This window comes from Scophthalmus maximus, chromosome 8, assembly GCF_022379125.1.
Source record: "Scophthalmus maximus strain ysfricsl-2021 chromosome 8, ASM2237912v1, whole genome shotgun sequence".
In the NCBI taxonomy this organism is placed as follows: Eukaryota; Metazoa; Chordata; class Actinopteri; order Pleuronectiformes; family Scophthalmidae; genus Scophthalmus; species Scophthalmus maximus.
The window spans coordinates 4,864,811-4,880,582 of record NC_061522.1 but is presented as its reverse complement, the minus strand read 5'-3'; the positions used below and the strand labels follow the sequence as shown (position 1 = coordinate 4,880,582).

The 15,772-nt window shown below is 44.0% G+C and overlaps 1 protein-coding gene across 4 annotated transcripts; it reads right to left on the bottom strand.

Moving 5' to 3' along the window:
* Positions 1 to 76: 76 nt before the first annotated feature.
* Positions 77 to 15,713, bottom strand: sh2d3a (SH2 domain containing 3A). Of its 4 annotated transcripts, none has more exons than XM_035635961.2 (19): positions 15,574 to 15,713; positions 15,267 to 15,358; positions 15,031 to 15,148; positions 14,393 to 14,454; positions 13,715 to 13,875; positions 7,172 to 7,211; positions 6,780 to 6,896; positions 6,296 to 6,439; positions 5,531 to 5,811; positions 5,330 to 5,415; positions 5,051 to 5,170; positions 4,469 to 4,626; positions 4,172 to 4,375; positions 3,498 to 3,659; positions 2,828 to 2,943; positions 2,041 to 2,212; positions 1,844 to 1,955; positions 1,477 to 1,662; positions 77 to 741 (listed from the first exon to the last, which is right to left on the bottom strand). In XM_035635961.2, the coding sequence occupies exons 2-19, from the start codon at positions 15,354 to 15,356 to the stop codon at positions 548 to 550; spliced, it is 2,523 nt and encodes an 840-aa protein (XP_035491854.2). In that variant the 5' UTR covers positions 15,357 to 15,358; positions 15,574 to 15,713; the 3' UTR covers positions 77 to 547. The 4 variants fall into 4 exon arrangements, with proteins under 4 accessions (XP_035491854.2, XP_035491855.2, XP_035491857.2 ...); XM_035635963.2 differs by having other exon boundaries at positions 672 to 808; XM_035635962.2 differs by lacking the exon at positions 15,574 to 15,713 and having other exon boundaries at positions 15,267 to 15,361.
* Between the last annotated feature and the right edge of the window lie 59 nt (positions 15,714 to 15,772).

Here is a 15,772-nt window from a genome sequence, read left to right as displayed (position 1 = left end):
TAGATTTCTTGTGTTTCCTGTTTCTTGTTAATTATATATGAGAAATATTACATGTTAAAAAAAAAAATTGCCAACACAAAGTAAACATTCATTTATTGCTCAGAAACACTGAAGAGAAAACAGAAAAGACTATTTCCAGTGTGGATTCCGTAGAGCAGCAGTCCGTGTACTCAGTTGTGATCATGCTTATGATGTCCTTGCTGGTTCCTGAGGAACCTCCAGCATCTGAGTATATCAGAAATGCGGTTAAAGTAAACGGTTGCAAAATTTTGGGGTAAACAATTTCAGATTTCCAGCAAAGGGAAAATGGATCAAGCGCAGCCCTTTTCACAGTAAAGTCTCTCCACACACATCACTTATATTTTTCCCTTTTCCTTTTTTACGAGTTTTGTTGCAGTCCCATCTCAGCAAGTGAAGGAGAAAAAAATAACTTCTCCCGATACAGTTTGTCTGTGTGATGTCGAGGGGTCAGATCTGTGTCTTTGCAGCCCAGTCACGGCGAGACGCAACGAAAAAAAAGTTAGTTGAAAAACCGGCCTCCCGCCGGTCAGGTCAAAGAGTCGGGTTGTTGCGGTGTGATCTCCACGGGCTCCAGTTTATCGGAGAGAACAGAAAGAATTTTGTCAAACTTCTCGTAGCGCTCCTCTCTGCTGGCGCCGGCGCCCGACTGACCCCAGAGCAGCCGCAGGGCGAACTCGGTCCGGAAGGCCTCCAGCAGCTCGGGGATTGGCTCCCAGCCTCCTGTACAGGAACAGTGGTGACGGGACATGGTGCGATCAGATCGGCTGCCGCACATGATTTCTACGTCCTGCCAGAGCAAGTGCTTATTTTACCTCACAATAGGTGCCATGCAAGAACAGTGACAGATTTGTTTTTAAGTAGCGTATGTGACTGATATAGAGAATTTTTTCCCAATTCGAATTGTGCGGAGTCGCCAACTCGCGAGACGTGAAGTCTGCCTCTCTACAGCAGGGAAAACACTCATGATGCCTTAACCCCAATGAATCTGAAGATCTTCTAAAACTAAATAAATAACAAAAATTTCAATAATTTATATTCAGTTGGCTATATCATTATCATTATCTTGCAAATTAGAATTTCCCTCAATGCAACTACATTCATTTCTACATGTTTCTCTTGTTTTTAGTTCTGATTTCTGACAGCTGGACTTAAAGCTCTGCAGTGATCAACATAATCTCTTTACTCTTTCGTAATTCTTTTGTAAATGAAACCTGAGCAGAACATGGAGCCAGACAAAGCAGTTCAGGGGCGTTGGCGAAGCCAATGATGAAAATCTCACGAACGAGAACTTCCTCATGAGCAGGCGACATTCACGATTCACGAGCCGTTTGACATGCGCCTGCGAACACGCCCCCACGGAACAAAGTGAGAGACGTGGGGATTGTTACATATGGTTGGAATATTCCTGCCCCGTGAAAAGAGAGCTCGTCGCACGTCGTGCATTAGTGTGTGTACCTGTGAGCAGAGTGTGCGCGTGCTTCTGGTATTCTTGGGCGTGCAGCGCAGCGCTGCGTGCCGATTGGAGAACGTCGTAGAGGAGCTGACAGCCCCGGTCGCTGTTCTCCACCGGGTCCTCGCCCTCCATCACCATCAGCAGAGGGACCAGGTGTGGCACGGCGACGGGACCCTGAACGACAGAGTCTACAGAAGAACATACCGACAGAACACAGAACAGTCAATGCACTACATTCTCTAGTTCACTACTACTACGACTAAATATGTGGGAGGTGTTGAGTTTGGTTTCATTTTGTACTGTATTTCAGTTATTGCTACACGCCGAAGGAACATGATTCGTCCCTCTCGCTCAGACACCCCCACCCACCGTCCCCCTCGCTCAGCGAGTTCATGAAGGGCTTGAGTGTCTTCTCGAATAAAACCGCGCTCTCCGTGTGGTTCCTCCGCAGCCCTCGCCACGTCATCTGCAGCCGCTCCACCTGCACACGAACACGCACAAATGTGTGCGTCAGGAAACCTCAGCCCGTTTTTGCATTATTTTACGTACAGCCAGAAATACGCAACCTGAGGCATCTCCAGAGCCTTCATCACGGCAGAGAAGGAGTAAAGGTCGTGGGCGTGTTCTTTCAGGGCCTGAGCCAATAAGATTAGCTTGTGTAAAACTGTCGCCCGTTGGCTCACAGTTCCCGTGCAGCCCAGGATGTCCACTGCGACTCCCAGCGCTATGACATGATGCCTGGATAATGAAAGAAAGAAAACATGAGGCTGAGGCTTGACTATGGTTCCAAACAGCTGAAAATAAACCTTGGTACTGATGTTGAGCTCTGACTAAGTGCGCTGTCACACTTTACTTGTCAGTTTGGTCCAAACCTAAAATGCAGGTGTGAAAGAAGCCTCGGATCAAAGTGAACCGTGGATCTGTTCGTTAGTAGTGCGAAAAAAAAAGGATGGTTCGGCAATTACAGGAAGTTGAGGCAGCTTGTTATCATAGAAGAAAAATATAAAAAAAACAGAAAAGCAAGTGTAAAAATGAGCCACGGTCGCACCTGGGGAGAGGAGGGGATGAAATAATTCATTGCAATTTGGCCCGACTAAATAATGAAAAGTGAACTTGGAAAAACGCATAGAATGAAAAAAAATTATAAACATAAATAAACGTGAATAGAATTGTCAATCATCCCCAGTAACTGCGACGCTGACTCGGGAAATTTAAAATGCTTCTCTAATGTTTTCAGCACCAGAAATAAAATTCCATTCATATACATTTTATTTAGTAATGATCATCTATTCCTCCATCTTTTATATAGATGTATATCTACTGTAGTGTATGAAGTGTGTCAGCTGCACGTACCTTTCTAACAGATCCTGTCGTAGCTGGTGTCCGTGTGGCAGAGTGACCAGCTCCAGCCCCGTTTCCACTCCCATGAGCCTCTTCTGCTCATCCGTCACCCCAACAATCCGTGCTACCTGCATTACCGCAACAAGGACACATGATGATCTGAGAGCTCGTTCACTACACATCCACCTACACCTGCAACCTGCACCTATTGGACGTTACTAGCTGTCAATCACAAGGTATCCACGCCCCGATGTACACCGTGTTTTATAGTCTGTTTTACTCTAAATGGAGCATCATTTACAAAATGAACATCGTGCTGTATCTGAACTTGAAACTAGGGACTGAGATCACTGATTGTTTACTGACGTTATGAAGTCAGTGATAGGCCGAATCATCTTAGCATAGAAACTGACTACTTCATGCAACCGAAGGAGTCGCCCTCTGTTGGTCTTCCGAGAGAATACAGGTTTCTCGCACACTTACCAAATTGGCAGTATTTTAGAGGAAAAAAATGTGTCTGTGTCTTTGTCTCTGTTTCTCAGTCCTGTGAGAATACGAGTTGTTCATCCAACATTCTTACAACTTAAAAGATAAGCTTGAGAAAGCCTGTTGGTTAAGAGCGCTCCAAGATAGCTCAATATACAGTGTGTACCGATTCCTGAAGTGAACAGCTGTGGGGTACCTGGCAGTCGACACTGAGAATGTGCAGAGCGCTGGTGTTGGCATCGGAGCGGTTGAAGAGCTCTTTGAGTGCCAGCAGGATGCCGGGCTCCAGCGGTCGGTTGTTCTCGGGTAGAAGCAGCGACTCAAACTGATCCAACTGGAAGCAAGACTCTGGCTCCATCTGTGGGAGCGTGAGGACACGACAACGTTAGGACACGGAGGTCCCCTGAACTTATTTCACAACACCTTTAAAAACGTGAGGCATGTTTTAGGATCATAACAACATTTCAAGGATCGCACAAGTAGCTTCTAGTAGATTTAGAACAATTTTTTACAAATCGTTAAGATTTTCTTCAAACTCTTGGGTATGCATTCATTTTTCCCCTCATATTTGCTGTCCAACAGTCTTATTATCATAGAGGACGAGGAAAACCAGAAAACCAGTCACATCTGGAAAGGTGGAACCACTGAATCGGAATTTTTTTCTACCAATAATTTCACACCTACAGTATTTGTGGAAATTATCTTTTTTTTCACGCTCATGTCCCTAGTGAACCTTGTATTTGAATATATTGCCGCTGAGGTGATTTCCTTTCTCTCCATGGATTAATAAAGTCTGTCTATCAATCTATATCCACTTAGAAAATATGAAAAACTACAAACTAGTAAATAGAAATATCACAAAATACAAACATGTGGCCGTTCAAAGTGCCAGTCTTCCTCTTCCTCTGCCGGCTTCCTCTGCGGCTCTCCGTCGAACAGCTGCTGTGACGCCGCCGCCTCGCTGTTCTGGGCCTCCAGGAAGCCGAAGGAAGTTTCTGTGAGGCGGGCGCGGCTCTGCCACTTCTCCTCTGCGCGTAATCTGTCCACGTGGCCCTTCAGGCGGGACTCTGGCACCTTGACACGGCAGCAAGGACATTAACTCTCCATGGGAGGAGTTACAGATGTTTACAGGTGTACAGCCAGCACAGAGTATTCATTTTTTTTCACCTGGATGACCAGCTCATTGTAGAGAGAGGAGGGGTCTTCATCCGAGTCCGTGGGCGGAGGAGGCACGGTGTTGGAGAAAACAGTGGAGACCCTGAGAGGTTTGGGAGGAGCTCTGGGGTGCAGCTGTCCGTCGGAGCCTCGTAAAGTTACTCCGCCACCTGCAGGCACAGAGTCGCCAATTGTGAGTGTGAGGTGTGTGTCTGAGGTCAAGTTTAACACTGAGCGAATTTTAAAAGTCATCGGATCGCTGTGGAGTTCCCGCCGCACGACTATGTGTCTTGTGATCAGGAGTCTTGCAGTTGTTGTAAGTTCATACTACATGACTGACTGGCGACAGGGGGTCACACACTACAGGATCTATTACCAAGGGAAACCCCCAACTACGTCAAAGTCCTGCGCTGGCATTGGCTGCAGTTGTCTACAAGCTCCTCGAATCACGTCTCTGAAGAGTTCACACTGCCGACCAAACGCCGACTTGGCTCAGATCTTCTTTGTTGTGCAATTGGACAATTAGGGCAAAAGAATCGTGTGGCGTGAACTAGGCATCCGCTGGACGAGTGTGAGCCTATGCGAGCGTCTTGCCTGGAAAGGAAGGGCGCGTGTGTCGTGATCGTGGGCTCAGCAGAGGTTCGCTGCCCGTGCGGAACACCGGGGAGATGGGGGCGGGGCCTTTGTCCTCGGACAGTGTGGTATGTTGAACACCTGGAAGAAGAAGCCAGGTTAAAGCTCTCGGTCACAGCTAGCTTTGACGTTGAGTCACTAATACCTCGAACGAGACCGATGTGGATATCTGGGAGTTTAATATGACGATTGGTCTATCAGCCAATCATATTACTTTGTATTTTATAATAAGTAATGTACCAGTTCGTAGGTTGCTGTCAGACTGTGCAGACTGAAGTGAAGGCCTCCGTCCCACATTCTCCATGTTAGCAGGCTGACTTCCACTCCTGCCACACACGAAATAAAGAGCAAGAGCGTGTTTATTTGCACTTGTTCGGCAACATGTTGTGTGTTTCAGCACTATGCATGTGCACTGTAACATTTCCACAGCCTCCGTCCCACCTCAGCAGTGGATTGATGACCTGCAGGGTGTCGGTCGAGCTGAGACTGCGTCTTTTGTCGGGGGCGCTGTTCTTCTCGCCCCCTGCGCCGTCGCCGCCGCCGTTGCTGTCGGCATGTTGCTCGTTGATGACGCGCAGAGGAAGGGTCCGCGTGATCGGGTGAAAGATCACCGCGCGTGAGGCCTGGGAGATGGGCCGACGCCCGCCCACATAGAACCGGATCAGAGCGGGAACGTTGTCAAAGCGATCCTCCTCGAACTGGAACAGCTCCCGAGAGTAGCCCTGACACACAGACGGAGGCCCACGCATACACTGAATATCAAGCAGAGCCTTTAAAGGAATGGTCCAACACACATCTCAACCACTCTTAGCAGCATAACACACGTCTCCACTGTAGTTCTACATGCTCAGTATGTTCCAATCAGTTTAATCGACAAATGTTTTAGCCAGATTTAAAACAGCTATGAGGAAGCAAATGTTGCGAGTGAGTGTTTGAATCACAGTGAACACATGGATCAACGGCAGAGAAGTGGATTACACTCCAGGAGACTAATAAAAGGAAATCTAACATAATTAACCTGAAAGTTTTTGCTGACATTTTCAGAGAGATGGTCGATTTAGCTTGTGATCATTTTTTAAAGGGGGTCAGTTGTTGGTCTCATTTTTTGCAATCAGTTTTGGTTACATGATTAAACCACACACACACACACACACACACACACACACACACACACACACACACACACACACAAACAAACCGTCACACCTTTTTGGGTCGAAGGACCACTCGTATGATCTTAAAGTGCATCGGCCCGTTCCTCCAAAAGCAGCTCAAGACATAGTCGCCGGGGGAAGAGCTCGAGTCTCGGACGAGGAAATCTCCATCCCTCCCAAACAGAGACTCTGCGGCCTGGAAAGCAAGTGAGCAAAGTTCACATGGTCAGCTGGACAGGGGGGTTCACATATGCATTGACACGTATGACTTCTAATATTTTTGGAACAACACTTATTTGGAAAATATACTCATTTGCCAGGTATAACTTGCTGACACTAAGTCCACTGCATGCTGTTTCCATATTCAATCATAAAGATGTGCGAGTGGTATTGATTCACCAAACTATCTATTCACGAGAAAGCAAATAAGCGTATTTCCCAACTTACAGTCAATCTATTCTTGTAATTTGTGTGTATGACTTTTTTTTGTCGTTGTTGGTGATAGTGCAATGAGAACAATGTGGTCCATTGATCACCTCTCGGCTCAGTAGTCCGTGGTACCATGCGTGGCTCCTCAGGTCCTCGGTGCTGAGCTTCAGCTCCTCCTCCAGCTCCTTCTTCAACGAGTCCATCTCCCTCCGACCACCGAAGACCTACAAAACGCACAAACACACACACACACACACACACACACACACACACACACACACACACACACACACACACACACACACACACACACACACACACACACACACACACACACACACACACACACACACACACACACACAGCGAGCAGCTGAGACCACAGTTGCACTGCATGTTTTCTGTGCTCACATTTCGTACCGGCTACGCCACAAAAGAGAATGTGCAGAAACAAAAGGTGTAGCTACAAGGAGCAGGTGAGAGTTTGTTGAACCTCTTACCTTCAGCTGGCTGAGGTATGCACTGACACTCCTCCTCTTGCTGCGAAAACAAGAGAGACGAGGTGATTTGGAGCAACAATGAATTGAAAACCCGAGGGAGCTGCGGACCCGAGGACGGTGCCATGTTTTTCCACTGCGTACGTGAACGGTGCAAGGGATGGAAGAGCCCTGCCAAGGTCTGCCTCTGTCATTAACGCCACACAAACACTGAGCTGGACTTTTAATAGCCGGCCTCTTTTTTTTTTCCGTCTTCCTTCCTCCCAAAGCCTCCACTTTCCTGCCCCTGCACACGCACACAAGGCTCACGGACGAACGGATCAGAGATGTCAACAACAGGGCTGAGCCTTGTAACTCAATAACTCCACCCGGCTCCGACAGCGATGTTGGAGGTTGCTCGTTCGCCCTGATTTGACCCTGAACATCACTGTTGACATCCACTGAAAAAATTATGGACACATGTTGTACCTGTATTTGCACGAAGTTGTGGGGTTTTTTTAAGGTACCAGTTGGACTAATTCAGTCCATTAGGACAGTCCCTCAATAAATATCCCTCTCATTGAGGTTCTAATATTCAGGTTTAGTTGAAACAAAGTTTGTGGTGCTGTTAAAATAAACTCCCTCTCTTTCCTCACAAATCGGAGGTCATGATTCGAATTATACTCCCAACACCATCCCACAAACACCCCAGGTGTTTTTAAAAAATGATTTTTCAAATATGACTCATGGACAAGTTCGTTGGTCAATTATTCAACATTTAGAGCAGTTCATTCAAGGAAACATTTCTGGATATCAATTACAGCCTGTAAACAAGCTCAGAATAAAATGATGTCTCTCTTTGATTAGTAACAAAATTCATCATTTTCTGTAATTTAATCACAGACCAATAAAAACAAAGCTGCACCATTTTATTTCCCAACACAAATGTCCAAATGCTCCTTCAAAGTGCTCTCCGTGACGCCTGTGGGGAGACATTTACAGTGGAGTCTTTTATCATACGGGAATCAATCAAAAAAAATGCAAACCACATGTATGGTTTTAACTGTATAGGACGTTAAGTCCCCCGTGGTCGTTAAAGCTTTTAAAACTCCAGGTAAAAATAACAAGGACGTGACCTCAGTGTCCTCATTAGTGCGGAAGCGTCGGCCGAGCTCACTGACCCAGCACGCGACCCCGGAGAGGCGGGGCCTGTTTTTACCCCTTGCTTATCGGGTTTTACAACAAATATTATCATAATTCTTACTATTCTTAAAAATCAATTGGTGTACAAAAAAATGTGACATTATAAGTCGTCAAAAAGTTGCGTCCTCAAAACTTTTTTTAAAGTCTAAAACTCAAAGATTCTCACTTTACGATCGCACATAGACGAAGACAACAGCAAATGCTTTAAACTTGAGAAGCTCGAACTGGGTAATATTCATCTAGAAAAATTACTTAACGGTTATCAAAACTGTTTTCATTATTTTTCCGTTGATCATCTAATAATTCAAATGAAATGAATTGGTCTACAAATTGTTTCAAGTCTATTCTACATTACTATCCTGCTTTTGTGTTGCATATAGTTTTTTGAGGGCTTTTGCACACACCTCACTCACCATGTGAAGCATGACTACGTAGCTAGAAAGCTACACGATAAAACATTACTAAAACATTATTTAAAAAAAAGTGTATAATGCTGACGGGTGAAAATATCGATCGTGTTTTCCCAAAACCCCAAGATGATGTTTTGTTATTGTTCACACACCAAAGATATTCAGTTTACTGTCACAGAAAATATTCACATTTAAGAAGCTGAAATCAGAGAATTTGTACTTTTATTTCCATAAAATCTACTACTACTACCGATTAATCGATAAATCAAAATAGTCGATCAGCTGTTCCAGCTACATATATGAACTCCCAGCGCAAAAAGGTGGACAAAATATTACAAATACTTTGAAAGGGAATTGCAATTCACAAACTAAAGCCGCCGAAATCACACTTTTTGTTGTTGAATAGTTTCAATGAGAACCCAACATTGTGACCCGCATGAAGGTGGAAGAAAGACCCCTTGCTTTTAACAAAGGTGTTCCTAATAAAATGACTGGGGACCCGTAGCTGTGAAATAACCCAGGGAGGCAGCAGACTGACACACACATGAACACAGTCACGCAGGTAAATCACAGAGTTAAGATTTGTGATGGGGAAAGAAGAGGGAGCAACAACATCCTGTCTGTCTGAGGGGCGTTGGCCCAGCACACACACACACACACACACACACACACACAGAAAACACCTGTGCAATGTGCCGGAGAGCCACTATTGTGAAATGCAACCTGAAACCACGTATAACTATTCTTTATTATTCCTCTTCACCGGCCCAGAAGAGCAATGAAACAGTGTTTGAAGCCATAACGACTAATGTTCTGACGTTTAACATCATCCAGTCACACACACACACACACACACACAAAAACAGGGATTGTGCAACAGGTAGCGAGAAGTAACCGAAGTGACACATTCGACACTTTTTTTTTTTTCTTCTTTTTTTTTCCCGGGACTCTTTAAAGTTTCAAGCGACATGAGTCAAACGTTTGCAGGAAGTGTTCAGAAAGTTGTAAAAGTCAAATCAAAAGTTGTTTTTATTTATTTATATATATATATATTTTTTTTTTTTTCCTTTTTTAAAAAAAAAAACTGCCGAAACAACATCTCGCGTTAATTAACGAGGTTGTGCGTTGTTTAAAAAACCCCGTCGCCCTGGCAGCGGCCAACGGCTCCGACCTCACCTGTCAGGCCGCCTCACGGCCCCCTCGTGCCGGACGCGGTCTCGCGGCTCGTGGTCCAAACTTTTGAGAAAACAATAATCGCGACAACAATGGGACGAGTCCGACAGACCTTGTCCGCTCCGCTCCGCTCCTCTCCGGCGGCACCTCTCTCCTCCTCCTCCTCCTCCTCCTCGGCTCGACCCTCCTCCCTGTTTTCGGACGAGCTCCAACAAGTCCGCCCGCTCCTCCTCCTCCTCCTCCTCCCGCTCCCCGCCCCGGGCCCCGGGCCCCGGTGCCCAAACGCCGCTATCTGCCTGACATTCCTCGGATACCGACACGAGCCGAGCTGACACATCACCTGGCTGCAGTCAGGACTCTGCACAGAGGTATGTGATGGGAAACCATGTGGTCTTCATTCGGCCCCTTCGCGCTAGAGCCCGACCGATGTGGAATTGTGGGAGGGGCCAGTGCCGATATTAGGGAGTGCAGGATTCCCGATACCAATACATCGGCCGAGATATATATATATATATACATACACACACACATCATATACATCATATATATATATATATATATATATATATATATATATATATATATATATATATATATATATATATATATATATGATTCTAAGATGTATTAGGGAGTGCAGGATGTATTAGGGAGTGCAGGATTCCCGATATGTATATATAATCATATATGTATGATTCTAAGATGTCGTTATCAAACCTTCATGACAAATAAATGTAATTAAGGTATTTTTAGTTTAGCCATAAACTTTATCATAAAAAAACAAATATAGATGACAAATACAACCAAATAAATAGAACTTGAATTTAAGAAAAAACATCATCTGACCTCAAATGTAAACATTGTGCACATTTTAAGGCTCATATCAGTTGGCCGATAATATCTGTCGGGGCTCTAAACATATCGTTCGATATACGGATATGTCTGTGAAAGGCTCATATCGACCGGTATGGGCTTTACATCACACATGTTTGCCACACACTGATTTGACCAGCAAGTGTCTTCATTGGCAATGCATCTGCCCGATCTATTGACCACCATTTATTTCCTTAATATATTCAAATCACTTTTGTTGTCTGACCCACAATCTAAAACGTAAACATGTTGAGTTAACTGTCATAGAAACAGCAAACTTTAACACTTGAGAAGCGACTACCAGTTATTGTTTGACCTGTTTTGTTTTAAGAAAAATTATTTCAAGTGTCGCCCCTTTAGTTTTCTGTAAAATTGAGTAATCCAATCAACGACTAGTCTGATCATTGTACAGACGCTAGAGCCAGCTCAGCTGGATAAACAGATCAGTATCACGTAATATCCAAAGCCATGAATCGGTTGGCCGATGAAAATCGGCTGATATGAGCCTTTCACAGACATGTTGGTATTGGCGTCTATGTTTGCTTATGGTTAAACTGTAAAAGTATCAAGCCTCTGTTGCATTGGTTTTTCTTAAGGCTTTGATAAAGTCAACGAAATATTGTGAATCGTTGCCAATTTATTTTTAAATAATAAATCCGCTGATATATCAGTACCGGAAAAATGTTTCCCTAATATCAGCATCGCCCCAAAAAAATCTATATCCGTTGGGCTATAGTTTAAACGTGATTTTTTTTTTTACATAATAACAAGATGTTTTTTTGCATTATAAGAAGACATTTTCAAGTTATTACGTCATAAGATACTTTATTGAAAATTCAATATTTCACTTTATAAAATTATACTAATTAATAACGTATCGTCTTATAACATTAAACGTTTCACATTATAAAGTAAAAAGTTATACCGTTATGAGATGATAAGGTTGTATGTCGTAAAAAAAGGGCCAATATCATGTTATCGCTGGAAAATATCCTACTATTACGTGGAAAAACCTCTTGTTATTAAAATATTTTTTTTTTTATATGTCATTACGTGATACTGATCCTTTTTTCTGGCAGGGGGGAAATAGACTTCTGTACCTGACAGCGACACAGTTTTTCAGTTATTAAGCTTCTTTAAAAGAATAAATATCTGTTAATAACCTTTTCTAAATGTTTCCTCACGTGCGTGTACTAGTTGATGCCAGTCCCTGGGATTTCTGGGACGGTGCATTAATATTCATGTGTTGTGCAGCCAGGTGCTCTTCTGAGCTGTGAGCCAATCAGAGCAGAGAGCTGTCGACTTCATTGAGAAGCACATTTTTTAGTTTACAACCTCAGAGACTTTTAGCATTCAACACTTTACACGTTAGTGAGCAGAGATGTGCCTGAACTTGACAGCCTCCATTTATACACTTATAGTACCTGTCAGATATTATATTCAAAGAGGATCCCTCTGTAAAAATATCCATGTGAATTTTTCCAATAAAGGGTTGGTTCGTGTTGTCCTAAACTGAATACTTTAGTGTTTATTCCACATGCACAATGCATACTTATATATATGTGTGTGTATATATATATATATATATATATATATCCCTTCAGCTTTTTAATACAGTGTGCAATCTGCTCCACAGTCTTCTGTGTCAATCTTTTCAAGCAAAACTGCCAAATATTCTCTTTTTTCAATATCTTAATTGGAGGATTTGCTGCTTTTTAAAAAAAAGTATATGTCATTGTACACTTATATCAGACAAAACAAGACATTTGAGGACTTCAGCTTGGACTTGTGATGGATATAGATGTTTTCACGTTTTAAAATCTGTGCCCAGTGATCCATCATCACATGTATTAGTCAACAGATTTCATAAAGAGTACTTGTTCAGAAAGTATAGCTCGAATGGGAATTGTTCACATCTTGTTCTGTAGATCAATGTACCGGAACAGGGACAGTAATTTACAAAAACACTTTTTTAGACAAACTTTCAGAATGTTATTGTCGGCGCTTCAGGCACAACCAAAATTCAGTACACGGCCACCGTGTCTGATTGTCTGACTAGCAGCAGAAATCTTTAGCGACAGATATTTCAAAATAAAACGTATGTGGATAGATACTTCTGAAAAAGTAGTTCCTGTAAAACCTCTTCACAGTACGAACTGTGGATCATTCGAGAACATTTCGCTACTAGAAGGACAAGTGGCTGTTGAGGTTTTTTTAAGTCCACATTTTTGCAGAACCTGAAACAATATTCCAATTCCTCTCGCACTTTGTACTGAGGTGGGAAAATCTTAGATTTGGGAATCTCAGACCAAAACTAAATTAACCCAGCTGCCAAAACAGGAACTATGTGCATGCCTTAATACCACCAGGGATAGAGTGGAAACTTGACTTTTTGTCATTTGAAATGATTTGACTCCTTAACACTTAGCCTACATTGAACCTTTGCTGGACTTCGAGTTTAACAACTTTCCAACACACACACACACACACACACACTGCTCTCTCACGCTTAGTCCTTGACTTCTCACTGGAGAGAAGGGTGACCGAAATATCGAAGTCCCAAGGTGTGTTGTTTATACTGTTAGTCATCCGAAAGCTGCCGTGTTCCCTGTTGATTAGAGTACCAAGTGAGATCATGATGTTGTTTAAGACTTTTCTTTCATTATGTCTATTTGCAGACGAATGAAACACCTACTTCAGCGCACAAACTCTTGACAGATTTTACGAGGCACAGGTTAATTATTAGCCGAACCTAAGTAGACCATACCTGCAGAAATTGGATCTGTCTTTTCTCTCACACACACACACACACACACACACACACACACACACACACACACACACAGACATAACCACCATCACACACTTTCACAGACTAATATAAAACACCCACAGGGGGTCGGCTTACCTGTGTTTGCTGTCCTGACAGCGGTCTGCCTCGCCGATCTGAGCGTTGTCCTCGTTCAGGGGGCGGAGCTGTGAGCAAGAGGCGGACAGGCGGTGTTTTTTGTCGGCGCGCTGGAGGCGGGGTAGAACGCTCTGGCGAAAAAGATCCTTCCCAGGCTTCACCTGTGTAGGAGACATGGCGGAGACCCTCGTGATGGGGCTCCTAGAGCTGCTGCTGGCGTTGTCTTAAAGTGCAGGGAATTCTGCAGACGTCTACCCTTTTGTGCAAGCATTAGGGCTGGGCGATAAAACCATAACGATATGTATCGCGATAGACACTTAATCAATATCAATAGAAAATGCGTTCGATAGAACGTTTTGATGATTTTTTTTTCCTCGTTGGAAGAAACCGGAGCAAAGAGTCTAGCTACGCCGGCCGATAGATACGCCGGCACTCGTCCTCTGGTGCCTAGCAACGTATTGAGTGACACGCCTAATAGCCAATCATGTAACAGTATCGCGTTAGGTTGCGCCATCTCGTTGGCTCGTGTTTGTGTTTCTTATGTCATAAAAATTATCAATAATTATCGATATCGACCGATGTGAAACACTTATATCGTGATTCAGTTTTCAGCCATATCGCCCAGCCGCGGCGAGCGTCAGTTTGTGACGCGATCGCATGCCAACTCTGTGGACTCACCAGGTCCATAGACGAGCCCAGGGAGTACTTTCGGCTCACCCGACGCTCCCGGATCTGAACAGCTGAAGGGGCGAAAAGAAGGTAAATATGATGTGGGAAAAAATCAAACAAGATATAAAATGTGTTTAGCTGTGATCTTAAGAGGTTTGTTATGGAGCAACGTATATCGTAGCATAGCTGAGTCAGTCACAACGCTAAAAATTCATAATAATAGTTACGGTTTGACCTTAGCATGAATGACTCCAAACATAGACCGTATATAAAGATGGACGACATGACAGCTCTCAAAAATGAATAAACATGATTAGCATTGTGCACTATACCGTAGAAGCACAGAACGGTAATACTGCGAGTAAGAAAACTATGGACCATCTTAAGATACAGTGAAAAAGCACTTTTAGGATCTTTTCAGCTGATATTGTATTTTGCTGCTGTACAAATTTTTTAATTACATTAACACAAAGAAAAGGGGGCCTGGTTGCCTGTTTGTTAATCCTGTGTGTGTGTGTGTGTGTGTGTGTGTGTGTGTGTGTGTGTGTGTGTGTGTGTGTGTGTGTGTGTGTGTGTGTGTGTGTGTGTGTGTGTGTGTGTGTGTGTGTGTGTGTGTGTGTGTGTGTGTGTGTGTGTGTGTGTGTCACCAGAGCATGGGTCCAGTCTCTCTCTGTGTCTTGAAAGCTGACTGAGGATGGTCTCTCGGTGTGCTGCATCCTCGACCCCTGCGTCCTTCAGCTCTCCATCGGTTACACTCAGCAAACCCTGCAAACGCACAAGGAGAGCAGAAGGATAGATTGGACGATTGAGCAGTGTGAGGATTGAAGCACGGGACAATTGAGAGGGATCAATTGACAATCACGCACGAGCAAAATTCACGTACCTCAAGACCGTAATATTCCCTCTCCAGAGTCTTGGTGTACTGGGGCAGGCCGATCTGGCTCAGCCACCAGGCGATGGAGCGGTTATTCATGTCTGAACAGCAAAAAAGGAGAAGAGCCACCGGTCACATACCAGAGCACATGCAAACTCTCTCACACACACACACACATGCTTGTACATGTTTTCATGCGTAACTCTCGCACCAAGTACAAATGGAAAAGAGAGAGCTTACTTTTAGAAATCAGACACACAGGCAGTTTGCACTCTCTTCTGTTTGCACTGCAGCAGCAACAGTATGTGACACCTACCTGTTTCTAGGGTCCGCCCAGGCACTCTGGGATTTTTTTAACTTCTCTCTTTCCTCCTCGTAATATTTTCTATCTCATGACACTTCTCTCCCGTCTGACTTTCCCTCTGTTTGCATTCTTGATCTGCAGCCGCTGCTCATCTGAGCTGGAGCCTCGGTCATAGAAGTCTTCCTCTCACTCTTTGTGAAAAGTCGAAGCC